This window comes from Poecilia latipinna, unplaced genomic scaffold, assembly GCF_001443285.1.
Source record: "Poecilia latipinna isolate Pla-1442-1.1 unplaced genomic scaffold, P_latipinna-1.0 Scaffold2481, whole genome shotgun sequence".
NCBI lineage: Eukaryota > Metazoa > Chordata > Actinopteri > Cyprinodontiformes > Poeciliidae > Poecilia > Poecilia latipinna.
In genome coordinates, this window is record NW_015115097.1 from 18,624 (window position 1) to 31,155 (window position 12,532).

The following is a 12,532-nucleotide window of genomic DNA, read 5'->3' on the forward strand; positions in this document are numbered from 1 at the left end:
ATCTATTCTAGAGACGATGGTTCAGTGATGATGCTGGTCAGAACAGGAGCAGAAATACATTTTTAGCTGCTGCATGTGTCAAACCATCGTCCCCACTGTGATTAATTTACAGGTGGCAAAACCTCAGAAGAGGTCATTTCTGGGTATTTTTTGTCGTGTTGCTGGGTTTCTGCTCTTTATGCACATTTCTAGTCTAACTTTATTATTTTAGTTTGAAGTTACAAAACAGTTCTAGAAATCAGATTCTAGAATTTAAAGTGATTTCCAGACTTTCCTTTCCCACTCATTTCATTATGGTGTTGCAGAACCGACCTGATATCAGTTCGGGGCAGCAGGTCCATGATGTCCTGCCCCGCTCCTCCATCCTCATCCTGCTCCCCCCCCTCGTCTCCCTCTTCCTCCGCCGCCGCCGTCTTCTTTGTGGATCTGATGGGAGCCGGAGGCGACTGACCCTGCATCTGTGAGGGAGAGAGCCGTTTTCTGTCGTTAACGTTCGGACTGCGACGGAGCGGAGGGAAAACCCAAGGCTCCTGCGTGGTTCTCATCGGGGTTCGGGTCACGTCTGACGGTCTGGTACCTTCTCGAACTCGGCATCTATCTGTGCGAGGAGAGCCGGCTTCTCGTCTTCGAAGAACATGCGCAGCGGCTGTCCCATGTACAGGTACATGACCCCCAGCAGGGCGATGGCTGCCGTCCGCACGGCGGGGTTCGTCGCTCCCAGAGCCGTCTTCACGTTGTTGATGAAGCCTTTCACGTTGATGCTGCACAGCATGCAGGAAAGGGTTAACATTACACCATCATGAAAACATTTCAGATTTTAAAACGATTTATATCATTACAGGGATTAAATTTAATAGTTATTTTAACATTTTGCATGTGCATGTAGTTTTAATATTAATTTTACAGCCATTTTATAAGGGCTGCAATTAAACAGTTGCTGACTAATTGATTATTCTGGTGATTAACTGGATTTTTAAAATGGGCACATTCTGCAGATTTTTAATTTAAGCCTTTTATGCATGTTAAAAATGCATGAAAAAGATGCATTTACTTCATGTGGGAAGATTTAACTAGGAACGCTGTTGCCGCCGAGGAAAACCTACCCAGCAAATCCAAACTCCTTCATGGCGTTCGCCAGCCAGTTCAGCGTCTCCGCCTGGTTTTTGGGGTTCTTCTGCGCAAACGCCAAGGAGACGACCTGAGGTGCGAACAAACTGTGTTAAAACCGCACAGTCAGTTCTGTCGGCTTCGCTGACGTTTACCGGGTTCACCTGCTCTGCTGTCCACGGCAACGAGCACGTCTCTCCGATCGCCGTCAGAGCCGACTTGGCGTTCCCGCCGCACTTCACGTCTCCGATCTTATCCACCAGACCGTCTAAAACCACGGAGGCAGACGTCTTTGAGAACTGTCCTCTCTGAGCCACCAGAGCCACGATGTGCAGCTTCATCTGCATCACCTGCAGGACGTCAGAGCGTTAGAAACTGAAAACGGACACCGAGGTTCCGCTGTGTGGGGTGGATTTAGTCTGAACCTTCAGGAAAACTCAAGTTAAAACGTTTAAACTTGTTTGGTTTCATGATGGCGTCGCTCATAGGAATAATATTACAAGTCAGTAACGGTTAAAGTTTATTTAAAAAGCTCAGGAGTGGCTTCAGAGAACGAATCGGTTAAAAACAGTCAACCTTTTTATTCACCACCAACCATTGAGCTTATTCTGCAAAATATCAGCCATCAAACCCAGAATATTCATAAAATCAACAACAAACCAATGGATTTGTGACTCCAACAAAGAAAAGGAATTAATTTACTGTCAAACACGTATGAAGGTATGACGTCTCATTTTTTGTTCTGCAGTTGAACCAACCTGACTCAGTCTGCAGAGCATGAAAACGTTATTTAAATGTTATTTCTTTAGGTTAGTCTATGGCTGAACGCATCGCTGGCATTTAGGCATCAGTTAAAATCTCCCAATGTGAAGTGGGACATTTTTAAATATCTAAATATAGTTTTTGCATGTAAACATGCCTTAATGTCCCTAAAATGTTGTTAATCCTACAACAGCATTCGTGACTAAAAAAAAAGAAAATCTGTGCTGAGCCAAGAAGGTTAAAATAAAAGTAAAACTATGTAATTGTATCAAACTACCTAGTGTATTTTTTAATATTCCTTATGTGATTTACTGAAACATTAAACTGGATTCCAGTTTCTTTCAAAACCATACCAACTGTTCAGACAGATGAGTTTACAAGCGCACCGCCCTCCTGTGTTTCTCAGTCAGCCGTGATAAATCTCGTTGTTCCCTTTAGCCGTCGTCAACGGCACAGAAACGGATCTGGGCGTGTCGTCTCCCAGAAGCTCAGCGTTCAGGGACCAGAATGCCACTGAGCTTTGGCTTGTTGGATTCCAGCAGCGTACCTGAAAGTTCGTCTCCTTCCAACCCGGTTTCTTTGCCAGCATCCGAACCAACGCCTGGCACGGCATCGCCGCCTTGTCCATGGTCTCCACAGCCTGCAGACAGGAATCCGAGATAAATCTTCTGCTCAGCTGCACAGAGACCGGTGGCTGCTGGAAGTCAAAGGTTTCAGAGTAAACTGGGAGACTTTACCCTCTGGAACTCCTCCATACTGGCCAGCCTCTCCTTCCAGTTGCCCGAGTCCAGCTGCTGCAGACACGTAGCAGGAAGAACTGCTGCTGCCAGCTCCTCGCACGCTTCAGGCTGAAAACAGCAGCAAACCATCAGAAACTAAAACTTAATGCCATCTAATCTGATCTCCGTTAAGAAAGAGTTTAATGAAGCTTTAAGGATTCTATAATATTCTCAGACTGAAAGCTAAAGCTGCAATTAATCCAACAACATTAGCGCAAGTGATTTTATTGCAATAAATTCAACTTCCAGAAAACTGAAAACCTGCCGAAACACCGAGTTCCTTTAAATGCAGGCTGAAAACCGTCCTGGTTAGAGTTACATTTAACTAATAACTGGATCATTGATCAATATATCTGATGATTGATGGTGGTATTAGACTAAATTTAATGTTTATTGCTTGTTTCATAATCAGTTACCGTTTGGTGTTTAGTGGTGTAAAGTAAATAATTCCTTGTTGCTGAACTGTGCTCTAAAAATAAACGTCTCAGTTTTTATCTCTTCCAGATTTACGTCGTCGTTTCTGTGCCTCCAGACCCAGTCAGTAAAAACTCGCTCTGATTCAAGTCATTCTGCTTGTGAACTTACAGATATTTCGGCTTCTGTGGTTTCTTTGCTGTCTGAGGTCTTCTTGGCTTTTCCTCCAGCTGCTGATGCTGGTTTCCCTTTTTTAGCCGGACCAGCTGACGGCTGCAGAAAACAAAACGTTTAGTAACTCTGGATCATTTACGGGAACCGTTGGGGTTTCGTTCTGTGCGTACCTTGTTGGCTGATGCGGTTTGGCTCTTCTTCGGCGGCGCCGAGGATTTGGGAGGGGCTTCGGCTGCAGGAGGAGCTTTAGCTGCAGGCTTCTTGTCACCCGATGCTGATCCTCCTCCTGCTGCTCCTTTTTTACCTCCAGGAAGCTCCACTTTGTCAGCACACTCCTTGATCTGTTAGAGAAACAGAATCAAAGTCAGCGTTTGACGGCATCAGCGCCTGAGGAGGATTCTCCGGTTCTACTCTTCACCTTATCGAGTTTGAGTTTGTCCAAGTCGGCAAGGAAAGGGTTCACGGCCTTTTCCCCAACCACCTTCATGGCCGTCCCCAGAGCTTCGAAGGCCGCGTCACGGACCTCAGGGGCCGAGTCGTTCACTTGCTGTGGTTGACAAAGCAGGAATGATCAGTTTTTACGATGACCAACAGGCATGTCTTCAGTTTGTTGACGCATCGGAGGACAAACCTTGATGAGGGCGGCACAGAACGGCTTGAGGACGCTTTTCGGCAGCGTGGCCTGCATGCAGTGTCGGAAAGATCGGGCCAGAAACAGAGACGCCTGCTGCTTAATGGATGGGTTCTTATTGTCCATCACACCCAGGATGTCCTCCGAAAGGTTCTGCAGAGTCGTCTGGGGAAGAAAAAATTAAAATTATCAGTCGTCTCAGCACACATTAGGAGCTGCAGCATCAGCAGAGCGCTCGGTGGATAACAGTCTGTAAACAGGAAGTGGATTCAAAGTAAGTTAGTAAAAAATGATTAAAATTAAATCAATCCAGAGAGAAAACACTTCATCATGTCTGCCAGACAGGAAGTGAGCCTTTCATCCAGACAGGAAGAAGCTCAGTGAGGGCAAAGCTGAAGAAAATCATGATGCAGAATTTTTTTTTAAACTGATTCACCATTTTGTACTTTAGAAAATGTGCAATTACATTTTATGGTGGGAACACCTATGCTGCGTTTAAAGTCATAAGCTACATTAAAGTATGGTTACCATGGTAACTGCTCACACATTAAAAGATTTCGGTAAAAAAATAAAAAAATCTATGCTGCTGCCACGGAACCTAAATGGCTCTGAAATCATTATGAAAAAAATGAATAATTACAAATAAAATGAATAAATTCAGCCTGCATCCATTTTTTGTAGTTTTTCCTTACATGTTATAGATTGTAGTCTACAACAACAAAAGAAAAGTGCATATTGTACTCACAGTGAGGAAAATGGCATCAATGGCCTCCTGCAGGGACTGGACGACCTGCAGCTTCTTCTCCTTGAACTTCTCCAGGATAGTTGGAACAACCTGTAAAAAAAATAAATAAATCTGTGAGGGAAGCCGTTTGATTCATGGTCTCCGTCTTCTTACATACTTCCTTCATTTAAAGTAAAAGAATCTGGAGGATTTGAGGGAAGAACGTCCAATAACCCTTACTTGTCCTGCATACGTCCCAAACTTCTTCCTGAGACCAGAGGCCAGTCCAGCCAGACATTTGGCCGCCATGGAAACCAGCATCACGTTGGCGTCTTTCCCCACAACCTGCAGCAGAGAAACCACATCAGCTCCAACTCGACTCCCATCGGTCAAATCAGTAAGACTGAACAGTCGTCTCTTCTCTCAGACAGCCAGCAGATCTTTACGGTTCAAATATCAGGTTCAACCAACTAAATGCTTTAGAAATATCATTCTGAACAGTTTCTCCAGATCTGTTTTTATATGACTTGAGAAACATTTTATTAATTTAATATTTGCACCTTCTTCAGTGCGCGGACCAGGTCTCCATAGTCGCCGTTCTCCAGTTTGGGGTTCTTGGTCAGAGCTTCAACAGCTTCAAGAGCTTCTTTCCTCTCCTGCCACTTTTTAGCTTCCTGCAGAAATAAAAGCCCAGGATTATGATTCTCACAGCGTTCACAGATTATCAATACAAACTGCATCGTTAGAGATGTTTATGAGTGGAACCAGGCTGCTTTCTGTGATTTAATGCCGTCATATGTGAAGCTTGGTTATTCCAGCAGCTGCTACTCATCATTTCTACTGAAAGCAGTGTTGCCAGATTGGGCAGGTTTCACCCCAACTGGATTTCTTTTGAACATGTTGGACTGGATGTTGACATTTGGACGGCTTCTCACAGCATTTAGCAGGTTTTTAGAAAGTATTTATAGAAAATTCAATCAAAATAGTTGTTCTATTTATAGCAAAAAAAGAAAAAAACTTGAGCATTTTAATAAAACACCAATTTACTGTCAATTTAAGTGTTTAGAATCTATCAAATGGGACATCAACAATAATTAACTGTCGTCGGTAAAATCTGTCCATTAATAAAAACATTTTGGTCACTGATCTCTCGTGTGTTTTTGTCTTTGCAGCTGGGTGTGTTCTGGCCCAGTTTTGGCTGTAAGCCAGTGGTAACACTGTAAACCATGTCAATTATTCTGCCGTCTTTACTTTGTACCTCACTGGAAACCATAAATAAACTTGGTAATCATTAATTAATTAAGTGCCATTATGAGACAGTCATGAGTTTCAGCAGAGGCTGAGATTTGGACTGTTTTTGTTGTGTTTTGGATCAGAAAGTCTCAATCAGATTTGACAACCCTGACTGAATTTAAAAGTGTCTTGAAAAACTCACAATTTTGTCGTAGAAGTCTTTGGGCATCTTTGACAGAATCTCCACAGGTTCCAGCAGATCGTACGGATCCACAGCTGCTGCAGTTTCTTCTTCTTCGTCTCCTGGGAGACGAGCAGAGGAGTCTGAGACTGCCCAGTAACAAAGAGCAAACTATAAAACAGGTCAGAGATGAGCCAGGCTTACCATCAGACTGCTCTCCTCCTTGAGCTTGTTGCTGTTCGAACTTTGCCTTTAGGTCCTGCTGGGAGCGCAGGAACCGGGTCTGCTTGGGAGCGGAGGGGGGCAGCTTCACCCACTCCTCCTCCAGCTCTTTGAGCTGCAGAGAGAAAACAAGCAAACACTCATCCAGCTGAATTCAGCAGCGCTCCGTTTGTACTCTGAGGAAGCTGATCAGGTCCCACCTGTACAGAGTTGATGTTCTGCAGCGGCGGCCTCAGAGCGTCTCTGATCCACTTGTAGATTTCCACAGCAAGCAACTTGGACTCATCCCTCACAGCCTTCTCTCTGGACTCAAACTGTTTGGGTAAAACTTTCACTACTGGCTTCAGGGTCACTATTTTTGATCCAAACTCACTGGGGGAAGCAATGAAGGGAACAAAGAACCAATCAGAGTCTCTTAGTGAAACAACTTCTCTTAGTTGGCGCTTTTCAGATGGAAGTCATTGCAGAACCTGACATGTTGTGTAAAGCCCCTTACTTGCCATTTTATCCCAAACCCAACTATTAGTTTAGTGTACCAATAACTCAGGAGTTGTTTTCTTGTGAAAAGCTCATGAAAAGTCCACACCTTGCTGCTGTGGTTGTGAAAATCCCTCAAAGTTGCAAATCCATTTTATAAAACAAATCACATGCAGGGTTCCCCAAAGCTCCATTCTGGGGCCCCTTCTGTTTAATATCTACAGGCTCCCACTAGCTCAGATTATAACAAAACTTTATAAAGAATTTTTTCTACAGGAAACTGTGAAAAATAATTGATTTGATGCAAATTAAAACATCAATAACAGCCACCGACCTCAGAGCCTTCCTGAGCGTCTCGATGCACGCCACCACTATCTTGGGGTTCTTGTTGTCCAGTCCTTTGAGCAGCTCATCCTGAACCACCTCGCTCTTCTCTATCTCGATGTACATCAGGCAGATGTCCATGCCCAGCTCTTTGGCTCGCGCCTTCGGCTGGTTGAACACCTTAGTGACGACGCCCGACACAACCTCGCCCGTCGTCCTGCAGCACAGAGACAGAGCAGATCAGAGTCTCCACTGAACCACCTCCATCATTTAAAGACCTGCTATAAAAATAACACCAAATGTTAAACTTGTGGGTAAGTCTCCAGCTGTGAACAGAACTTACTTGCCAGCCACATGAGCATTCTCAATAAAGGCCAAGGCAGCTTCCAGGCCTTTGAGCTGAGCCACCGCATTCGAGTCCGTGACAAACTTCTTGATTAGTCCCAGGTACTTCCCCCACTCCGGACTCTTCTCATCCTCTATCTTCTGGAACAACTTCAGAGCTTCTTCATAACCGTTCAGTCTGGCTTTCCACACCTGAATGAGTCAGGAGGTGGAGGGAAAAGATGATTCACACCAAACAAGAAAAAATAAATAAATAAAAATCACCACTTTTGTTAATTTTTAATGACTAGATAACCGAGAACAGCGTCTCCTCCTGCATTTTAACCGACTGGTTAAAAGCAGCATAACAAGGCTGCTTGTTTTTATGGCTCAGAAAAAATATCAGGACTTTCCTTCACCCGATTAAAAACAAAATAACCCCGACCATACAGGGTGTGGGAGAGGGAAAAAAAACTATTTGGGATATTATGCAGTGATATGATCTCAGAGCAGAAACAGCTGATTAGTTTGCTGAAGTCATTTCCATTATAGCCTCAAGTCACAAAAGAAAAAAAACACGTTAAGCTTGTTGACATTTCTACTCAGAAGTGGAGAAAATAGATAAAAAATGCAAAATATAAACTCCTGCTTTAGATATTTTAAACTTTAAAATATAACATTATGGCTGACCAGAGGCAGATTGTTCCTGTTTGTTTCCATTTACCAAACAATATTGGGACCGATGTCATGTCTGTGGCCATGGATTAGAGGTTGCACTAAGACTGTATTAGTCTAATCCTGAATGCAAAGCCTCATCAGGATCCAAACAAACAGAGTAAGAAAATCTAAAGAAAGCTAATCATGCAGAGAGACTGAAGCTGAACCCCTGATGTCTGCAGGATGAGGCTCAGGTTGGGTTTTAAGTCCGTCTGATCTGATCCCGATAGTTTGACCTGTTCCTAAAACCCGTTTGCAGCTCATTTTCAGATTTAGTTGCTTTCCTCGAGTCTCCAAGCTGCAGTCAAGAGCCAAAACTATCGTTTCTTTTATACAGCTAATCAACTGTGAATTGAAACTTAGATGACCAGACCAAGTTTCAATACACAAATTGTTTACAAAAGAATAGATGCTTGATTATTGCTGAAATGATTTCAGAAACTCTGCCAGAGTTTATGAGAAAATATGGCCATGTGCCCATAAATCTTCTTTCACTGGATTGTTCTGCTATTTTCCCATAAACCAGAACTCTACCAAGTCCAAAACAGACATAAAACACGTCAACAGCCATGTGAGCATCAGTCTATGTTCATAAACATAAAATCTGGTAAGATTTTAATATCATGTTTGGCTGTGAAGACATAAAAGGCACAATTTGTGTCACGATAACAAAATAAAAGCATCTTTTGTCTGAGACCGACAGAAAAAAGGAGTAGTCAACGTTTAAGAAATTAAAAATTCAAGCAGATTGAAATGCGACCACCTCTAACCGAGGACAGTCGGCCAGTTTCTCACCTTATGTTCACATTTCTGGTCGATGGGAAGCTTCATCCACTCGCTATCGTCCCCCATGGCTACTGGTCGGGGACTGGGCTTCCCCTAGAGTTACTTAGCTGAAAACAAACAATTTTATCAGCCTTTCTGCTGATGCAGAGTAATTTGGGTTTTCTTTCTAGAATGAAATATTTCTTACTCCTCATGCCAAATGTACTCAAGTGTTGGACATTTATGTAAAATCCAGTTTAAGAACAGCATGGTTAATTTCAAATTTAATGAAACACAAACAGAAAATTCAACAGAGAAAGGCTAAAAAAACAAACAAACTGATCAAGTCAGAGACTGGAAGTTAGATCAAATTAATCTTAAAAAGGTTATAGTCAAAGGAAAATGAAGTAGGGAAGACTCAGGGAAAAAATGCTGAAAGACAGTTCCACTTTCTTTCAATAAGAGTCCATAAAGTGCAGCGATGCTTCAAAGCACATTAAAGGAATAGCTGGAGGCTCATGTTTCACACTGATCCAAACCAGCTGGGCAAACGGGATGAAAATGCCTTCAGCTCAGAGTCCACCGTACAGGAAACACACAAACACAAATGTGTTAAACTCACAAAACTAAGAACCTTGTGTAGGGGGTTCCTGCTACTTTTCTCCAACCAGAGTACCCAGAGAACCACAGAGCTTAAGAAAATTACAGAAACTACAATACTCAAGACTCTTCAAACGTGGACTAGACTATTCTCCTCTAATGGTAAAATATACAAAAAGTTGTGAATAAATGTTAATTTCCCTTTGGGAGCAATGAAGTATGCTTGTATTTAATAAGTTTCACAAATTTGTTTCAATGATTCTGTTCATGGAGTAAAATAATATAATGAAGTCTAAAAAACGGTCACGGTACTGAAGAATCAAGAGGAATCGCCTTTTAGGCATTTCCCGAATTAGAAACTACAATTAGACAAAACTAAAACGGCAACATTATCATTGGATATCGCAACAATAAAATACTTCAGTGCATCTCCTGCATGCAATCAGGCTCTGCAGAGGCCTGTTCATTTCAGTCAGATGTGTGGCATCGAGGGAAACACCTACAACTTGTAGGACAGGTAGTCATGGGGATCATAGTGCATCCACCAACATCTCATTATTAATTCAGACAAACAACAGTAAAAGCGCATAAACGCAAGACAGATAATAGCATTACTAATGCCACGGATAATGTTATAAAAATGCATCACCTAGAGAACACTAAAGGATGGTAAAGGTAGAGAAGAATTAAGTCAGTCATATTTAAATTAGGGAGGATCCAGAAATGTCTAAACTTGAGGTTTACTCTCCTTGTTTGGTTCAGCGTCATTGAATTGCAAATGAATTCATTCAAATCCCCAAGCAAAGCTAACCCAGAAACATGGCTGCACCCGAAAACCCACTGAAAACCCCAAACAACAGCCCTGTCAGAAGCTAGTTACCCGTGACCCTCGTTTAAAAAAGCAATACATTCAAGCTAAGAAAATGTTAGAATATTATGGAGCCGTTTAATTTAAACCAGCACAATGATAACTAGCTACCTTAGCAACAGCCGTTGCTCCGTTACTTATCCCGGAGGTTCTGGTTTAAAGCGCCTCACCAGTAACATTCATAATGTTTATTCAATATAAACAATGTGACACTACTAATGCCTTGTACAGAGTGAAAAAAATATTATGCATAGAAAGTACTCCCAATGAGAGCCTGCTGATGGTTCTTAACGTCCATTAGCTGCCTAGAAACGGCTAAGAGCTAACCGTCCATCCGCGCCAACACAGCCAGGCCGAACAACGCACTTCTCTGCCACAGGAGCTCAAACACACCGACGCAGAAAAAATGGACTGCGGGTCGACGGGGAGGATTAAATTGACATGAAAAGAATACCTGTTGACGTCTCTGTAGGACAATAAGATGTAGGCAACCCAGTGATATGGGACCTATAATGAGATCACCCTAGTGAAGTCTGGCCGAGTCTTAAAGCCTCAGCCTCACGTACGTCCCAAACAACTTCCGCTAAAAGTAAAGGTCAATGTCTCCTGCGTCAATTAAAGAAGCTAATGTATTCGTAATATTGAATAAAATATATATATAAAAGACACAATAACACACTCTACATATAGTTTGCACATTTGTTTCGTATCTGTTTGGAATCTTTGGGTCACATATGATTTATTGACTCTTATTTTGCAAAGTCACATCCGGTAACGTCTCTGATATGTATAACTTGATGCATCTTTTTCAAGAGTCCAAGGGCGGAGAGACAGAGGAGGGCGGAGACCGGGGGCTTCGTTCTGTCTGCATCGGTTTCTTACGTTAAACCTGATAGTGAGCCCTCACAGTCAAACATATCTGGAAATCCCAGTGAAAGCGGATTTTTTACAGCACAGTTTTATTTTTTCTGTCGTTTACAATTTGCCAAATAGGTTTCCTTATTTGTCATCAGCCGTGGCCAATGATTGGCTAGATTTGAACGAGGCTCCGCCCTCATTATCTCAAAATAATTTGCTGATTTGATGGAAGCGATGTAGGTCATAATTTGTAGCAATTTGATTGGATATTCTGCGACAACACCCGCCTCATAGGTATAAGGATTGATTTACTATTGGTTATTTCATATTGACGGGGAACACACCCGTGTTTTTGACTGGGTAATTCGAAATTCTATTGTTCAAGTACAATTAAATTGTTTTTTAAATTAAAAACTGTTTTATAACAAAATTCATAACAGCATAAAAATACAATTGCATTTCAGGTTAGCAGCCTTAAATGAAAACGGAAAAATAGCAGATTTTTAATTAAAAGAGGGTAAAACAAGTTTCAATCAAGTTAATGAAATGGTAGAATTGACAGAAATATGTTTTTTTTCCAGTGTTCTATCCTTGATTTTATTTAAAAAATTTTTACCTTATTATGAAATGAATATCAGAACAATATTTAAGATAAATACTTCTTTTTAAGGTTTGAAACAAACTTCTGAAGGAAGTGGTTGATAGGATGTAAAGCTCATATTCTGTATATTTTCCACAATGTATATCTGATTGATTCTGGCTGTTTGGCGTTGGCTTGGGTTTTCTTCAAAAAAAGGATGAGTTCTTGGTCAACTTCACAATTGAAAGGTATAAAAAAACAAGCCCACATTAGCATTCCTCCACCACCATACCTGATAGATGATTTAAGGTTTGTGAAATGGTACATTATTCTGAAATTAGGAATCAGAAGATAGATAGATAGATTGTGGTAACAAAAGCAACACTATTCAGGTGGCACTTAAATGGTATTTAAATGATGAATAGTTAGTAGTAAAAGACCCAAAGTGCGCTAAGAAAATACCTCCACACCATTACACCATCAGCTGCAACCGGAAACTTTGAGACAGAGCATGATGAAGACATTCAACAACAAATCCTGCACGTCTCAATACACCAACTGAAATTAAGGCTCACCAATAGGCAAAGTATTTCCAAAACTGTCTAATTTTGGTGAGCAGGATAAGTATTTATTTGTTCTCAGAAGTGACACCCAGTAGTGGCTACTTCATTACAACATAAAAAAGCTATTCTGAATGACTTGTTTGTACCAAATACTACTAATAATAATATACAATAATACAATTATTATTATTATTGATAAAATATCAATATGTTATTATTAAAATTAATA

At 41.5% G+C, this 12,532-nt stretch overlaps 1 protein-coding gene across 5 annotated transcripts in view; it reads right to left on the bottom strand.

Moving 5' to 3' along the window:
* The window catches only part of ckap5 (cytoskeleton associated protein 5), a 29,439-nt gene extending 18,565 nt beyond the window's left edge, over positions 1-10,874 (bottom strand). For 4 of the 5 annotated variants that reach the window (XM_015019774.1, XM_015019773.1, XM_015019772.1 and 1 more), the window contains exons 1-20: positions 10,757-10,873; positions 8,865-8,962; positions 7,372-7,565; positions 7,039-7,245; positions 6,428-6,599; positions 6,210-6,342; positions 6,027-6,127; positions 5,152-5,265; positions 4,832-4,936; positions 4,613-4,702; positions 3,868-4,032; positions 3,655-3,783; positions 3,407-3,577; positions 3,234-3,335; positions 2,607-2,717; positions 2,417-2,509; positions 1,272-1,457; positions 1,104-1,198; positions 578-761; positions 313-458 (exon numbers count right to left, since the gene is read on the bottom strand). In XM_015019774.1, coding sequence (XP_014875260.1) covers positions 313-458; positions 578-761; positions 1,104-1,198; positions 1,272-1,457; positions 2,417-2,509; positions 2,607-2,717; positions 3,234-3,335; positions 3,407-3,577; positions 3,655-3,783; positions 3,868-4,032; positions 4,613-4,702; positions 4,832-4,936; positions 5,152-5,265; positions 6,027-6,127; positions 6,210-6,342; positions 6,428-6,599; positions 7,039-7,245; positions 7,372-7,565; positions 8,865-8,921 — 2,555 coding nt within the window. In that variant the 5' untranslated portion in view covers positions 8,922-8,962; positions 10,757-10,873. Of the gene's footprint in view, positions 1-312; positions 459-577; positions 762-1,103; positions 1,199-1,271; positions 1,458-2,416; positions 2,510-2,606; positions 2,718-3,233; positions 3,336-3,406; positions 3,578-3,654; positions 3,784-3,867; positions 4,033-4,612; positions 4,703-4,831; positions 4,937-5,151; positions 5,266-6,026; positions 6,128-6,209; positions 6,343-6,427; positions 6,600-7,038; positions 7,246-7,371; positions 7,566-8,864; positions 8,963-10,756 lie in introns of all 5 variants that reach the window. The other variant, XM_015019770.1, reaches the window with a different exon arrangement.
* Positions 10,875-12,532: the final 1,658 nt, after the last annotated feature.